The sequence below is a fragment of the Dictyostelium purpureum genome (genome assembly GCF_000190715.1).
Source record: "Dictyostelium purpureum unplaced genomic scaffold DICPUscaffold_20, whole genome shotgun sequence".
Classification (NCBI taxonomy): domain Eukaryota; phylum Evosea; class Eumycetozoa; order Dictyosteliales; family Dictyosteliaceae; genus Dictyostelium; species Dictyostelium purpureum.
In genome coordinates, this window is record NW_003519357.1 from 104663 (window position 1) to 120472 (window position 15810).

At 24.6% G+C, this 15810-nt stretch overlaps 9 protein-coding genes across 9 annotated transcripts in view; 5 read left to right on the plus strand and 4 right to left on the minus strand.

The window, feature by feature from the left end:
- DICPUDRAFT_96603 (uncharacterized protein) overlaps nucleotides 1–1659 on the plus strand; it is a gene marked incomplete at its 3' end in the record, with an annotated part of 3685 nt that extends 2026 nt beyond the window's left edge. Inside the window, exons 3-5 of the mRNA XM_003284136.1 lie at nucleotides 300–452; nucleotides 530–748; nucleotides 820–1659. Of these exons, the coding sequence (XP_003284184.1) occupies nucleotides 300–452; nucleotides 530–748; nucleotides 820–1659 (1212 nt within the window). The remainder of the gene's footprint in view (nucleotides 1–299; nucleotides 453–529; nucleotides 749–819) is intronic.
- Nucleotides 1660–1762: 103 nt separating this feature from the next.
- DICPUDRAFT_147960 (uncharacterized protein) lies at nucleotides 1763–2413 on the minus strand (the record flags this gene model as incomplete). Its single annotated transcript, XM_003284163.1, has 2 exons — nucleotides 1763–2068; nucleotides 2138–2413. The coding sequence occupies 2 exons, from the start codon at nucleotides 2411–2413 to the stop codon at nucleotides 1763–1765; spliced, it is 582 nt and encodes a 193-aa protein (XP_003284211.1).
- Nucleotides 2414–2730: 317 nt separating this feature from the next.
- Nucleotides 2731–3640, minus strand: rab11C (Rab GTPase; the record flags this gene model as incomplete). Its single annotated transcript, XM_003284164.1, has 2 exons — nucleotides 2731–3533; nucleotides 3607–3640. 2 exons carry the CDS (start codon nucleotides 3638–3640, stop codon nucleotides 2896–2898), a joined length of 672 nt encoding a protein of 223 aa, XP_003284212.1. The 3' UTR covers nucleotides 2731–2895.
- A 599-nt stretch (nucleotides 3641–4239) lies between these two features.
- On the plus strand, nucleotides 4240–7423 carry DICPUDRAFT_75170 (uncharacterized protein; the record flags this gene model as incomplete). The annotated part of the gene is made up of 2 exons (XM_003284137.1): nucleotides 4240–4793; nucleotides 4912–7423. 2 exons carry the CDS (start codon nucleotides 4240–4242, stop codon nucleotides 7421–7423), a joined length of 3066 nt encoding a protein of 1021 aa, XP_003284185.1.
- A 72-nt stretch (nucleotides 7424–7495) lies between these two features.
- DICPUDRAFT_147963 (uncharacterized protein) lies at nucleotides 7496–8767 on the minus strand (the record flags this gene model as incomplete). The annotated part of the gene is made up of 1 exon (XM_003284165.1): nucleotides 7496–8767. One exon carries the CDS (start codon nucleotides 8765–8767, stop codon nucleotides 7496–7498), a length of 1272 nt encoding a protein of 423 aa, XP_003284213.1.
- An 842-nt stretch (nucleotides 8768–9609) lies between these two features.
- DICPUDRAFT_13462 (uncharacterized protein) lies at nucleotides 9610–9891 on the plus strand (the record flags this gene model as incomplete). Its single annotated transcript, XM_003284138.1, has 1 exon — nucleotides 9610–9891. A coding segment is annotated over one exon (282 nt), but the record flags the coding sequence as incomplete, so codon positions are not given.
- A 658-nt stretch (nucleotides 9892–10549) lies between these two features.
- Nucleotides 10550–12867, plus strand: DICPUDRAFT_52756 (uncharacterized protein). Its single transcript, XM_003284139.1, has 5 exons — nucleotides 10550–11216; nucleotides 11298–11440; nucleotides 11557–11879; nucleotides 11987–12091; nucleotides 12166–12867. The coding sequence occupies exons 1-5, from the start codon at nucleotides 10954–10956 to the stop codon at nucleotides 12796–12798; spliced, it is 1467 nt and encodes a 488-aa protein (XP_003284187.1). The 5' UTR covers nucleotides 10550–10953; the 3' UTR covers nucleotides 12799–12867.
- Nucleotides 12868–13080: 213 nt separating this feature from the next.
- Nucleotides 13081–13914, minus strand: DICPUDRAFT_19388 (uncharacterized protein; the record flags this gene model as incomplete). The annotated part of the gene is made up of 1 exon (XM_003284166.1): nucleotides 13081–13914. A coding segment is annotated over one exon (834 nt), but the record flags the coding sequence as incomplete, so codon positions are not given.
- Nucleotides 13915–14576: 662 nt separating this feature from the next.
- On the plus strand, nucleotides 14577–15748 carry DICPUDRAFT_27230 (uncharacterized protein; the record flags this gene model as incomplete). The annotated part of the gene is made up of 2 exons (XM_003284140.1): nucleotides 14577–15139; nucleotides 15211–15748. The coding sequence occupies 2 exons, from the start codon at nucleotides 14577–14579 to the stop codon at nucleotides 15746–15748; spliced, it is 1101 nt and encodes a 366-aa protein (XP_003284188.1).
- Nucleotides 15749–15810: the final 62 nt, after the last annotated feature.

The following is a 15810-nucleotide window of genomic DNA, read 5'->3' on the forward strand; positions in this document are numbered from 1 at the left end:
TTTTGTTTTTTTTTTTGGGAATTTTTTTTTAATTTTTATTATAAAAAAAATTTAAAATTTAAAAATAAAACCAAAAAAAAAAAAAAAGGTAAACCTTTTTTTTAAAACTTTTAAAAGAAATTGTTTTTTTTTTGAATTTGTTTTTCCCAAAAAAAAAAAATCCACCCTTAAATTTTTTTTTTTTTTTTTTTTTTTTTTTTTTTTAAAATTTTCATTTTTCATTTTTTTTTTTTTTTTTTTATTTGTTTTATTTTTTTTTAAATTTAAATTTTACAAATTAAATATATATTTGAATAAAGATGAATTATTTAAAAAATGCATTTATTTCAAATAATCAAAGTATTTTAATTTTAAACAATACTTTAAAACAAACTGTTTCTTTAAATATTAGAACAAGAAACTATACCCAAAATAGCTCTAATGAAAAATCAGCAAAAGTTGAAGAATATAAGGTACATATAGAACAGATCAAAACAAAACTCATTTAAAGTATATTATATATATTAATATTATATAAATTGTTATTTAGAGAACTAGAGATCAAGTTTTAACAGCACACAACGAAAAATTTAGATTTTCAATTATTAATTTAACAAAAACAGCAAATACAGCACAAACCAAACATAAACTTACAACATCAGATACTCAATTATTAGGAAAGGTTATGTCAGGTGTTTCAATGTGCGCATCATTTTTATCTGATGAAGAAAGAATTTCAGCACAATTAATCTCCGATATTAATCCAACTGTAAATATAAAAAACAATAAAAATGATTAAAAACAATATTTATTTATTAATTTATTTATTTATTTATTTAGCATATTTATGCACAAGCCATTCAAGTTGGTGAAGTTAGAGGATTTTTAATTAATGGTGATACACCAAGATTGGAAATGCCAAATGAAGAAATTAAAAGAAATGGTGTATTTCAATTTTCTAAAGTATTATATGGTCATTTAAAACCAATTCAAAGTTATGTAGAAATTAAAGATAAGGATTTAACTATTACCAAAGAGTTTCAGCATTATTTCGATCAATCTGAACAAATTCCAACTTATATTAAATTAGAAAGTTTTGCATACCCAAATAAAGAGACTCAAAAATCCCAACAATTAGAATTAGACCAAGGATCAACCATGGCAACCGAAACACCAAGTGATACTAATAGTATCGAGTTTAATGGCGGTTTAATAATTCAAACATTACCATCAACACCAAACAGTGAATTAGAGCGTTTAAAAGAAGCTATTGAAAGTAATCGTTCCATTGCTGATTTATTTTTAAGTGAAAAGAAATCATTAAAAGAAATTCTTTCAACCATAACCAATAATGAACCATTCGAAGTTATTGGAACTACATTTATAGACTTTTATTGCCGTTGTACCTTAAAATCCTTCAAAGACAGATTATTATCACTTGGAAAAGATGAAATTAAACATTTAGAAAAACACAACCACAATGAATTAAAATGTATCTATTGTAACAAATTCCTTTATTTAACTGAAAAAGATTTTAAAGAAATGTTAGAAGTTTTAGATAAACAAGAAACAGAGATAGAAAATAATAATAATACAGAATCAACCACAAATGTAGAAAATAATAATAATAATAATAATAACAATAATAATAATAATAATAATGAAAATAAAAAAGAATAAAATATAAAATAATTTATTTGCTATAACAATAGATTATTAATTTAATAAACTATCTATTTGTTTTTATTTTATTTTATTATGTTTAAAAAAAATTTTATTAATTTTAATAATTTACTTCTATTGGCTCTAAAACTTCATTTTCACCATTCTCTTCATCTGATTCATCACTATTTAAAATAAAATTATCCAATACTGATGTTGGTTGATTTAAAATTTCTAAAATATTATTATTATTATTATTATTATCTGTACAATTTAAAATTTCTTTTTCTTTTTCACCCTCAGTTTTATTTATATTATTATTACTATTTAATTCTACAATTGATTTATTTTTATTTGCATTTGGATTGATTTTTATATTATTTTCGTTCAATTCTTCTTTTTGCTCCAAAATGCCCAATGCCAAATTCTACATGTATATAATAAAAAACATTAGATACTTGATATTTAAATACTCTTTATATTAATTTATAATTACCATTTGGATATATTCATCACCTTCTTTTATATTCTCTATATTAACATCTTCATTATTATCCATTTTCTTTTTTAATTCATTATTTGCTTCTTTTAACTTTGGTAGAAAATCTTTAACTCTACTTAAAACTGAACTTTCTATTCTTGTAAAATTAGGTTTGGCTCTGGTACTGTTGTTATCTAAACTATTTGGACTGTTTAGTAAAAACTTTGAATTAATGTCATTCTTTGTAATATCATTTTTTTCTAAATCTAATAAATCTTTATTTGATTTCATTGTGTTTTATTTTATTTTATTTTATTTTATTTATATAAGTTATTTTAAACCAAACAAAAAAAAAATTAAATATAATTAATTTTTATAAAAAAAAAAAAACGAAAAAAAAGATTCGTTTTTAATTAAAAAAAAAAAAAAATTAAAAAAATTTTTTTAATTTAAATAAATAAATAAATAAATAAATAAAGCTTTATTAATAGCTCTTTTTTTTTATATTTCAATTGTTATATAAATTAATATTTAAAAAAAAAAAAATATAATTTATATAATTTTTTTTGATCATTATTTTTTTTATTTTTTTTTTTTTTATTTTTTTTGTTTATTATTATTTTATTATATTATAACATGTTTTTTGTTTGCAGTGTCTTTTTATTTAAAAAAAACAAGATTGGTAGATCTGATACTAATGATTATTTAAATAATTTAACTGTTAAAAATAAATAGATATATATATTGTATTATTATTATTATTATTATTGGTTTTAACAACAACCACCTTTCTTTTGTTGATGAGTTGATGCGGTAGTAGTTGTTAATTGTGGAGCTGGATCAGAAAGAGGAGTTAATTTTTTACCTTGGTTTGGAACTAACCAATTTTGAACATCGTCAACAACAACAGGTTTCTTTGAAGATACCAAGTTGAAAATATCAGTTAAAAGGGTTTCAAAGGCTTGATTTACATTGGTAGAGTTGAGGGCAGAGGTTTCCAAGAAAGATATTTTATTTGATTCAGCAAAAGCTTTAGCCTCTTTAGTTGGTACTTCTCTTGACATTTCTAAATCGGATTTATTACCAACCATCATGATAAGAATATCTGATTCAGCCATTTCTCTTAATTCGTTTAACCAACGTGTGACATTCTTAAAACTAATCTTTGATGTGATATCATAAACAATCATGGCACCAACTGCACCACGATAATATCCACTTGTTACTGCACGAAAACGTTCTTGACCTGCTGTATCCCAACATTGTGCTGTAATTATTTTATTATCAATTTCTATACTTTTGGTTCCAAAATCTACACCAATAGTTGCTTTTGTTTTTTCTGTAAACTCATTTCTTGTAAATCTATTTAATAAATTGGATTTACCTACTGCTGAATCACCAATAATAACAACTATTATTTATTTTTTAAAAAAAAAGTTATTAAATTATAAATGATTATAAATGAAAACCAATTAAATATTTACTTTTAAAGAGATATTCGCTTTCTTCTTCTGGCATTTTATTATATTTCTATGTGTTGTGTGGTAATAATTTTTTTAAAAAAATAAAAAATAAAAAAATAAAAAAAAATTAAAAAAAAAAAATTATTGTTTTTAAATATTAAAAATTATAATTTTTTATTATTATTATTATTTATAAAAATATAAAAAACAAAATTAAATTTAAACAGATATTAATAGTTTGATTAATTGTGTGCTTAAAAATAATATACGAATATACAATATTAAAAAAAAAAAATTAAAAAAAAAATTTTAAAAAAAAAAATTTAAAAAAAAAAAAAAAAAAAAAAAAAAAACAAAATAAAAATTATTTTTTTTAATAATATAACCAAGTTATAACTAATCAAAAATAATTTTTTTTTTATTTTTTTTTTATTTTTTTTTTATTTTTTTTTTTTTTAAAAAAATCGGATCAGATAGGGAAATAAAATTACCAGTTTTTTAAAATATTCATAAGGATGTTTTTTTGCCAACTTTGTAATTTTATATCTATACAGATATTTTTTCCAACTTTGTAATTTATTATTTTTTGATCAAATAAATATGGCATTTTTAAAATATTTTTTTTTTTTTTCAACAAAAAAAATTTAAAAAAAAATGAAATTTTTATTTTTATTTTTCATTGTTTCAAATTTTATTATAAATCCAAATGCACAAAGAATACAATTTAATTTTAGTCTAGTCGATGTTTCACCATCTGGAATCTATTCAAATGAAAAAACAGTTCTTTCACCAGACTATCAATCAATCTATTTTGTAAATAGAACTCATATTACCTATGGGGATATTAATTTGTCTGTCCCAGCAGATAATAACCAAATACCAGTGTTAGCCTCTTCGTTCCTATTTGAAAATGGTCGATATGATGTGCAACCAATTCTTTCTGTCATTAGCCCACAAAGAGGTCTTGTCTACATAAATAACTATTACTATATATACCAACTAAAACCATCTCTTCAAGAAAATACTAGATTTACTTTTCCAATCAATATCGATACCAAGGCGTCTGGTGTTATTTGTGGCACAAAGTTTTTCTATAACCACCAAGGCTTCACAAATGGTAAATCAGAAATAGGTCATATCCCAGCTCCTCTTTCAGGGTTCGCTGATTCAACTGGAAATCTTCTTTTATCAAAAACAGTTTATATGCTGTAAGTATTCAAGACCTATTAATAACAATTAAAATATAAATTATATCTTTAATATTAATTTAAAAAAAAAAAAAAAAAAAAGATTATCAGATAACAATAATTTATTATTATTATTTAGTACGGATAGCTCATTTTATTTATTCGATGCAAAAGCTATTAAGCTAATCAGTCAGATTAATGACGGCTCAAGTAGATTTACTGGTTCACTCGATAATACCAATCAAATAATCTATCTATGCAGTAAGCCTAATGGCGCCCAAAGCCTATCACTTGAAGTAATTAGCTATACAAAAACCAATGTAAACATAGTAAAGTCGGTTAAAATTACTGACACAACATTGACAAGCTGCGATAATTCTGCCATTGATTTAGTACAAGGCCAATTGTTTTTTTCTGCAATGGATTCATCTTCAAACAAATTCATTCTTTCAATGGACCTAAATGGTAACAATCAACAGATTTTCAACTTAAATTTACCAACATCAACATTTGTAAATGGTTTAAATATTTTAAAAACTGGAAAAATTAATAAACTCTTGGTCCCATCTAGTGCTGGCTTACCATTAAATGCTTATACATACAAGTCTGTTTGCGAAAATGATTGCAGTGGCAATGGTGATTGTTTATCTATGGTTTGTAATTGCTACGAAGGCTATGGTTTGTCAGATTGTTCACAAGCCTATCCAGTAATCACAAGTGTTACAGGTTTACCATATAAAAGACCGGGCTTTATTACAATATCTGGTGACCATTTTAGACAATCCGATACATCTGTTTCTATCGAAGCTCATCCATGCGAAAATGTCGTCGTTATAGATGCAAAAACCATCAAATGTAATTTCAAATATGATTTGCCAAACTTAGGATATCCACAACCTTCATCTGGATACTCTGTCTCTGTTTCTGTTGGCACCCTGTCCACCTCTTCAAATAAATTTAAATATTTAGCTCAATCATTAAATGGTCAATATATCCAGCAAGATAACACCGTTACTATCGCTGGAGATAATATTATGGAATTTGAATACCAAACTACTATTAGATTAAACGAAATGGATATTAAAAGCTTTTGTTCCTGTAATATTAGCCATATAACGTGTGCGCTCCCAGAAAATGCTGTAAATGGTGATTTTACAATCATCGATTTATATCAAAACTCCAACAAAGTACCAATAAAACTAAATCCAATTGTCACATCAATAAACCCAACATCAATTCCTACAAGTCAATCTAAAATAACAATAAATGGCTACTTTTTCAATTGTGAGCAACTAGCATCAATTAAAATCATCAATGGTGAACTAACAAGTGGTCAAACAGGTACCATCAACTCAGCCACTCAAATTATTTATAACACACCAAATAGAATTGTAAAAACAACAATATTATCCCTTCAAACAAGCTATTCAATCTCATCCTCGGTCAGCTACACCTATCAAGATCCAATCATAACATCCTTCTTACAACCAAGTGACAATAATGGTCAATTGAGACTAATGGGCTCAAACTTTTTAAACCCTTTGGACTCTGACCTTTTATCCATATCTTATGGAAATCCTGCAAACTCCTTAGCCTCTAGTGTTGTATCTTTAAACTTTGAATATATCGAGCTAAAATTACCACAAGATTTTATTAGCACAGTAATCACCTTGACAATTAATGGAAAAAGTGTAAACAAGTTTATCAATCTAAAACCAATCATTAATGAAATTTTACCATTACCATCAACAAGCGGAGGTGATGTTACAATTAGCGGTCTTTATTTAGGTTCAAAATTTTATTTAAATGACAATACCAAATTAACCAAATGTGACTTTAAAAGTGGTAACAAAGTGATTTGTGGCATTCCTAGTGGCTCTGGTACTTTTAGTATAACCTCCGAATCGACCAACCCAAATGATCCCAATGAAAGCTCTGTTAAAAGCCCAGATTATAAAATGAGCTATATCCAACCAACCATATCATCAATTACTCCACAAGGTTTCTTTTCAGCTTTAAACAGTTTTTCAATTACTATTACTGGGAAAAACTTTATTCCCACCAAATCATTGGTAAATATTTTTATTTCCAATAATATTCCATGTAATGTTGATTCATCAAGCTTTACCCAAATAACCTGTAGCTTTACATCAGATATATTAATCTGGCCCTCTAGAATCCCTGTAACCGTATCAATTAACTCTATATCAAATACATCAGATTCATTATTTTATCATTATGTCCATTGTCCTGGTTCACCTTTTGAATGTTCCAATAATGGTGTATGTGATTTTATAACAGGTATTTGTAAATGTAATAAAGGCTTTCAATTAAAATCTGATTGCTCTGCATCCTCTAACCCAAGCTCCACAGGCAATAATAATGGTATAACATCAAGTGATACTACTAGTAGCAGTGGCAATAGTAATAACAGTAGTAGCAGTGGTAATAGTAATAACAGTAGTAGTGGAAATAACAGTGGCAGTAATAGCAATAATGGTGGAAATAGTGGTAGTGGAACCCCAAACCCAACATCTTCCTCATCCTCAACACTTTCATCAAATGAATCTATTGATATAATATCTGCCTCAAATACTATCAAATATTCAAACCTATTAAGCCTTATCATTATTTTTATAATTTTCTTTTAATAATAAAAAAAAAACAAGAATAAAAAAAAAGAAACATAAAACTTTTTTGTTTAATAAAATTTTATTTAAATATTAACTTAAAATATAATTATTAAATACTGTTGGGCTATCTATAAATTTTTTTAAAAAATCTAGATGATGTATTAAATTTTGTTCGGTTTGAATAATATTTTTTTTTATTTGAACTCCTGGCATATTTGAAATTTTATACATTTTATAATCGTTTCTAAACTCGATGTATTTGATTGTTGGAGGTAATATAAATATAGGTATATCTTGATTAAAATTCTTACCAAATATTATATGAGTAAGTTTTGGTAAGTTGTAATGGTCCATGTCTCTAAAATCTGTATTGAAAGAATCACCAAAAACCAACTCTTTGCAACTTCGTGGTATGAATGAAAATCCTTCTGAAAAATCTTTTCGGCCATAAAAACCAAGATATTCGATTGATTCTGGCAAATCTTTATTGTTGAATTTTTCATTTACATCATTTTTGAAAATTAAACATTTGATTGAATCTGGTAACAAGGAAGCAACTGAGAAACCATTTGAATCTATTTCCAAGACCCTTAGAGACTTTGGTAATGACCCTTCTTCAAAACTACAACATATAGAAAGAACTTGAATAGAATCTACCAAATCACCCTTTTTTATAATTTGCTTATAACTTTTACCTAAAATTAATGTCTTTAGATTTTTTAAATTTGGTAATAAGTGATTAATAGAATTTGAAAAACTATAACCCAATTCAAGGTATTGTAATTTGGTTGGTAATTCTTCTAAAGCTTGATTAAATCTACCTAGTAAAGACAAAGCTCTTAAACCATATGGTAATTCGTAAAAAACTGACGTATTTTCAGTTCGAAAATTCTGAACGTGGTTTGGTATTTTGTTACTAGGTATATTTTTGTTTCTACCAAAATAATTTGCTATTGTGAGAGTTTTAATATTTCTTGGTAGTACTCCCATATCCAATAGATCCTGTCTATGTCTCCAAGTTAAATCTGTAACTGATTCCGGAATTAAACCGACTGGTAACGATTCTTCATCCTTTGTCAATAAAATATTAAAAAAATCCTTATCTTCTGAATTGTCGAAATAATAACCTCTTTTTTCATTATCCAGATAGAGGTCCTCTATTCTGACTTCAGCTCCAACTCTACATTTATATAATTGATCCCTAAATTTAAAATTCTTTAAAGTATAATGATTGAATGTAATAGTTGACACATCTTCATTTATTTGAATAATTTTATTATGAATTCTGATAAATCTGTATATATTTTTTAAAATGATAATATTTCTAAATACTTTAAAAAATAAAATATCGTTAATATCCATAATTATTTTTTAATATATAAAATAAATATAAATAATTTAAAAAAAAAAAAAATTTATTTGAAAAAATATTTTTTTTATAAAAAAAAAAAGGAAAAAAAAAAGAAATAAAATATCTATTTATATATAAACAAATAACCAACTTTAAAATTTCTATTTTTATAATTTCCTCATTTATTTAATTATAGTTTAAACATTAAAAATTTTTTTTTTTTTTTTTTTTTTTTTTTTTTTTTTTTTTTTTTTTTTTCTCATATCAAAAAAAAATCAAACGAGATTTGAAAATATATGTTCATATTTAACTGTATTTTTTATTTACTTATTTTTTTTTAAATTTTTTTGGAATGAATATTTGTTTTAAAGAGTTTTTTTAAAAAAAATTTTACCGTTAAGTGAAGCCCCCTCAAAAATAATTTTTTTAACACGGATTTATGTGTAATTTTTTTAAAAATGGATGCGCCAATTTTTAAATTTAAAAATTTTAATTATTTTTTAATTTTTTTCTATTTTTTTTAATTTTTTTTCTATTTTTTTTTAATTTTTTTCTCATTTAAATATTTCCACTAATTAATTTTTATTATTATTAATAACTATTTTTTTAAAAAAACTCATTCTTAAGGGTAAAATTTTATTTTATTTTTTTTTATAAACTAAACATCAATTAATAAATAGTAATATTAATTATTTCTTTTTTTTTATTCATATAAAATTTATATTTTCATCATAAACAGTTTAAATATTTTTAAATTATATATTTAAACATTATTCTTTCTATATTATTTAATTTCAAAACAAAATCATAATCAAAAATGTCAAGTGCTCAATCAAGAGGTGGTAAAACTGGTGGTAAAGTCGGTGGTAAAGTTGGTGCCAAACGTCATAAGAAAGCCCAAAAAGAACACATTAACGGTATTACCAAACCAGCCATTCGTCGTTTAGCTCGTAGAGGTGGTGTCAAACGTATTTCATTCCCAATTTACGAAGAAACCAGAAACGTCTTACGTACTTTCTTAACCAATGTCATTCGTGATTCAGTTGCCTACACTGAACATGCAGGTCGTCGTACCGTTACCGCTATGGACGTCGTCTATGCCCTCAAGAGACAAGGTAGAACTTTATACGGTTTCAACTCTTAAATATTTTTTATTATCTATATCCCCCAATTTGTATAACCTTAGCAGATTTGCTTTTTTTAAAAAAATTTACAAAAAAGGTGTTTTTTAACACCATCCAAAATATAAAATCTTATTATACTTTAATCACCAAAAAAATATTTATATTTATATTGTCATTAACCATATTAACAATTTTTTAAATTCCAATTTTTTTTTTTTTTTACTTCAAAATTGAATATTTAAATAAAAATAAATAAAATTTATCTGGTAACAGATAATTATTCATACTCCCACAAATTTTTTTTTTTTTTTTGTCACATAATTATTATTTTTTTTTTTTAAATCACAATTACAATTGAAATTTTATTAATTTTATTAAACAAATCAAAAAATTAATATCAAGATCAATTTTTCACCATTTGCACCCACCAACACATATATATACATGTTTTATAAGTTTTTTTCGAATATTTTTTTTTTATTTTTTTTTTTTATTTTTTTTGGGTTATTTTACGACCAGTAATTTCAAAACCAATCCAATTATAAAAAAAAAAAAAAAAAAAAACAAAAAAATTAATTTAAAAAAATTAAAAAAAATCAATTTTCTTTTTCGTTTAATTTTTTCTATTTTTTTTTGTTTTTTTTTTTTTATATAAATAATTCTTTTTTTACTTTTCTTTCTTTCTTTATAGAACCCAAATTTTTTTTTTTTTAAAAAAAGAACAAACTGTAAAAAAAAATATATTATTGTGGGGATTATAATAACTACATAATAAAAAAATAAATATTTATTTAGTTAGTAGGTTTAAAACTTTTTTTTATTTTTTAAATATTTTAAAAAACAAAAAAAAAAAACACACAACCACACAAAATAAAATTGTTATTATTTTTAATGTAAAATAGTTATAACAAATCTAAACAAATCTAAACAAAAAAAAAAACAACAACAATAGCAAATAACAGCAACATAAATAAATAAATAATAATAATAAAAATATACACAGCAAAACGAAAAAAAAAAAAAATATAGATCCAAAACCAAAAATTCAAAATAAATAAAATATAAAATATAAAATGGGGAAAGCTGATGAGAAACAACCGTTATTAACATCATCAATAAACGGTGATGATGAATTTCAAGATGATGACGCAAAACCAATTTTAATAATGCAAAAATCAAAGTTGGAACTTATTAAAGAAAAAATTAGAGGGGCAATGACAAAGGACACTCTTCAAATTTTATTATATGTAGTATTATATATTAGTGCTGGTGTAGTAAACAGTATTTTATTAAAAAAGGTTATGAACGTTTTTTCAAATTATGCATTCTTTTTAAAGTAGTTTTTTAAACAATAATAGTAATAATAATAAAAATCAATACAACAATATTAATTATTTTATATTTAATTTTAATATAGTCAACTTACAAATTATGGTTACGTTCCAATTTTCTTTTCAGTAGTACTTTTTAAATTCATTTTTACAAATGATATTCCAAAAGAAACTAGAGCTTTTCCAACTTATAAATTTGCAATTATGGGTGCATTAGATGCAGTTTCAGGTAAATAATTAAAATCAAACAATCAATTAGATAATCAACCCAATCAATCAATCAATCAATATATATATATATAGTTCATACATGATTCTAATGATACAATTAATATTTTATTATAGGTTATTTTGTTGTCATTGGTGGTATTTCAACATCAGGTCCACTTCAACAACTTTTAAATCAAGCTATTATTCCATTCACTATGCTTGCATCATTTTTAATTTTAAAAGAGCGTTATTCATTAGTTCAAATGGGTGGTGCAGCTGTTATTGTAGGTGGTGTTATTGTTTCATTAATTCCATCATTAGTTGGCGGTGGTAATAGCGGTAATAAACCATTTTGGAATGTTTTCTATTTAATTTCAGTAGTTCCTGGTGCACTTTCAAATGTTTATAAGGATATTGGTTTTAAAGCTGTAGAAGATATGGATGTTTGGTATTTACAAGTAAGTAAAAAATAATAATAATAATAATAATAATAATATTAATAATAATAATAATAATAATAACAATTAAATAATACAATATTAATTTAAAATTTTATTTATTTTAGTTTTGGGATGCATTTTATCAATCTTTAATTGGTACAGTTTTATTCCCAATTAACAATTGGTTACCACCACCAGCTACAATTCACTTTAGAGATATTATTCCATCAGTAAGTATAAAAATATCTTATTGTAAAACGATTGCTTAATTCTAATTTAATGCTTTTATTTAATTTTGCTATAGTTAAAAAATGGTACATTATGTTTAGGCGGCCATGACAGTATTCTTCCAATTTGGAATACCACATCAGGTTTTACAAATACAACCATTCCAGGATCATGTACACCATACCCACTTCAATATCCAGATTTAACCCCATGCGATGATTGCCACCACGCCTATATTTTAATTATTTTATATATGTCAATTAATATTATTTATAACGTTTTAATTCTTTTGGTAATTAAGCATGCTGGTGCAACTGTTTTCTCAATTGCTAATACTCTCAGACTTCCATTAACCAATATTGTATTCTCACTTCATTTCATTATGGGTATCAATACTACTGCCTTCTCAGGTCTTTCAATCGCTGGTCTTATTATTATTCTTTTAGGTCTGGGTGGTTACCGTGCGGGTTCAATGTTAAAGGCAAAGAAAGCTGCAGCAGAAACTGGTGTAGAGGTATCTACTAGAGCAATTCTACATATGGGTCCCTCTGCTATGGATGCTATGCCTTATCAAAAACCAATCATTGAAGCTAAATCCCAAGATCATCTTAAAAATCAATACTTTAGTAGACTCGGTATTAGTGTTCCTGAAGCAAGATATCGTTCTTCACCAAGCTACGGTATTAATAGCTATGGAAATGACGTTTAATTATATAATTAATAATATATAAATAATATATTTTCATATAGAAAAAAAAAAAAACAAATAAAATAAATCAAAAAAAAAAAAAAATAATAATAATAATAATTATACCATCCAGTTTAATATATATATATATTTTATTTATTCCATAAAATAAAATAGTTGTTAAATAAAAACAATAATAGTTTGTTTTTATATTTAAAAATAAAAAAAAATATTTTATTTTTTTAATTTTTGAAGTTATATTTGTGTGTTTTATTAATTGTTGCAGATATTAAAACGCATTGTACATTGATTTAAATAGCTGATTGATTCTTTTTCACAGTTCTTAAAGTGACAGGAGTCTTTCATAAAATATGTTCCTAAATAGGGTTGAGTATTTATATATACACAATGGTGATTGATATAGCATTGGTCTCTTTCTGTTCTAAGACGTTTACATTCATCAGTTTGTGAAAAATCTGGCAAGCATTTGTTTGTTTTACCTTCACAAAAATAGTTCAAAGGGCAATTTTCAGTAACGCAGTTTTTAATACTGTTGGTAATTGATCCGGGTTTGGTGCATTTACAAATAGAATCTAGTTTTTCATCTAATTCAAATAGAGCTTCACCAGATTCGCAAGCATCCATAAAATCTGAGCATCTTTCGCCTTCTTTTAGTGAGTATTTTTTAATACATTTACGATTTACACAGGTATCATTGATATTGCATTCATATCCAAAATTGCAGTACCCACCAGTGGCAGAAAAGGGTTTACAAATTCTTTCTACATTATCGGTACAATCTACATCACATTCCCCTCCAGAGCAGTAGTGTTGGCTTGGACAGTTGTCCATAGCGCCACAGTCATCTGTTTTTGTATTTGTACATTTTGATTCAATACATTTTAAATACCCCATACACTCATCTGATCTTGAACACATTTCACCAATACCAGCAAATTTAAATCCTAAACAATATAATGGAGCACCTTTTTTTAATGAGTCACATCTTAAACCAAATCCACATTCTTCATCACCGTTGCATAGTTCACCCCTCTGTTTTGATGGTTTACAAATACCAGTATATTTATTTGTATTATTAAAGTAATTTCTATCCATGCAGCTATATCCTGGTGGACAGTAATCAATAAAGGAGCAAACAGAGCCAGGGCTAGTACAGGTAAAACCTCTAAGGGAACTATCATCTGATTCTGATGCTAATATAAAAAGACCTATATTTATAATAATAAAGAAAACTAAAAAACTTTTAAAAAAAAGCATTTTTTTTTATTGGTTAAATGATTATAATAAAATAAAGTTGAAATTAAATTTATATTTTTTTTTTTTTTTTTGTTTTATTGATATTCTTAATTTTTAAAGATTTATTTAGTTTTTTATAAAAATAAATAATGAAATCTTACCCCAAAATTTTTTTTTTTTATTTTTAAGGATTTAAAAAAATATGGGGTGTTGGTATAAATAAAATTGTTTTCTATTACCGACACTTTGTTAAATTATTATATTTATTAAATATTGGAAAGAAAAATACAAAAAAAATTATTATTATTCTTTAAATTTTTTTTTAATATTTTATTTTATTACTACATCTACCTTTTTTTAAGTATATTTTTTGAAAATTTATTATATTTTTTTTAATTAAGGTTTTAATGGATTATATTTTGTGAATAGATTAGTTTTATTGAAAAAAAAATAAAATTTTATGAAAAATGATTTTTTTTTGTGGAATTGTTTTTATAGATTTTTTTTTTTTTTATTTTTTTTAATTATTTTAAAATATTAAAATGAAAAAAAATCAAATTTTAATAATATTTATATTGTTATTTTGTAATATATTATATATTTCATCAGCAATTGTAATTCTACCAACCAATCCATTATTACATTATGTAGGAAGAATTGACAACACCCAATCAACAAATGGTGAATATTACGCATTTGCCTGGAGTGGTTGCCAAATTATAATGAATATTACGGGTGTTAGCGAAATTTCAGCAGTTTTAAATTCTCAACAAACCAATTGGTTCGATATTTATATTAATGGCGACCTATATCAACAACCTTTTAATGTAACATTATCACCACCTCTACAACAACAAATTAAAATTGCAACCAATTTAGATAGTAAAGAAATCTATAAAGTAATAGTTTCAAAAAGAACCGAGGCCGAATTTGGTGAAGTCAGATTCTATGGTTTTGTAGTAGATAATCCAAACTTTACACTTTTCCAATATAGCCCACCTACTGGTCGAAAGTTTGAATTTATTGGTGACTCTATTGCTACAGGTTATGGTGATATGGGTAAAGCACCTTGTCCATTTACAGAATCAACCGAAAATGTCGATGTGTTAGTATTTTATAGCTAATTACATTTATTATTATTTAATTATTGTTATTAATCAAAGATTTTTTATATAGATCATTTGCTGCAGTAATTGCAAATGAATTAGGAGGTGAAATGAATATGGCAGCATGGGAGGGTAAAGGTGTTATAAAGAATTATGGATCTTCAACACCAACATCAACACAAACGTTACCAGATTTATATCCATATATTCTACCATTATCAGATAATAGCAGTATATGGAATCCAAAAAATTTTGTACCAGATGTTTTAGTAATTGCTCTAGGTTCAAATGATTATACAGACCCACCATACCCAACCCAACAAGAATTTGAATCCACATTTATCTCATTTTTAAAAACAGTTTTATTGGGTTACTTACCATCACAACCAAAACTATTTTTTATTTGTGGTGTAATGATAGGTGATCCTGTTACTTGTACCTATACCGAAAACGTTTCCAATATTTTTAATGGAACCTATATAGATATGCCAAATATTCAAGATAGTTCCGATGATTTTGGTTGTTATGGTCACCCCACTGTTATCGCACATGCCCATATGGCATCCATTGCAATTCCAATTATTAAGCAAGTTATGAATTGGGAATAAATAAAATAATAAAAAAATAATAAAAATAAAAAAAATATTAAAAGAAAAGAAGTCAATAATGA

Excerpts from the sequence above, each read along its gene's own strand:
- DICPUDRAFT_52756 (XM_003284139.1), top strand. The coding sequence starts at position 10,954 with ATGGGGAAAGCTGATGAGAAACAACCGTTATTAACATCATCAATAAAC. Across the intron at positions 11,441-11,556 it reads TGCATTAGATGCAGTTTCAG|GTTATTTTGTTGTCATTGGT; the intron begins GTAAATAATTAA and ends ATTTTATTATAG. Across the intron at positions 11,880-11,986 it reads TGGATGTTTGGTATTTACAA|TTTTGGGATGCATTTTATCA; the intron begins GTAAGTAAAAAA and ends TATTTATTTTAG.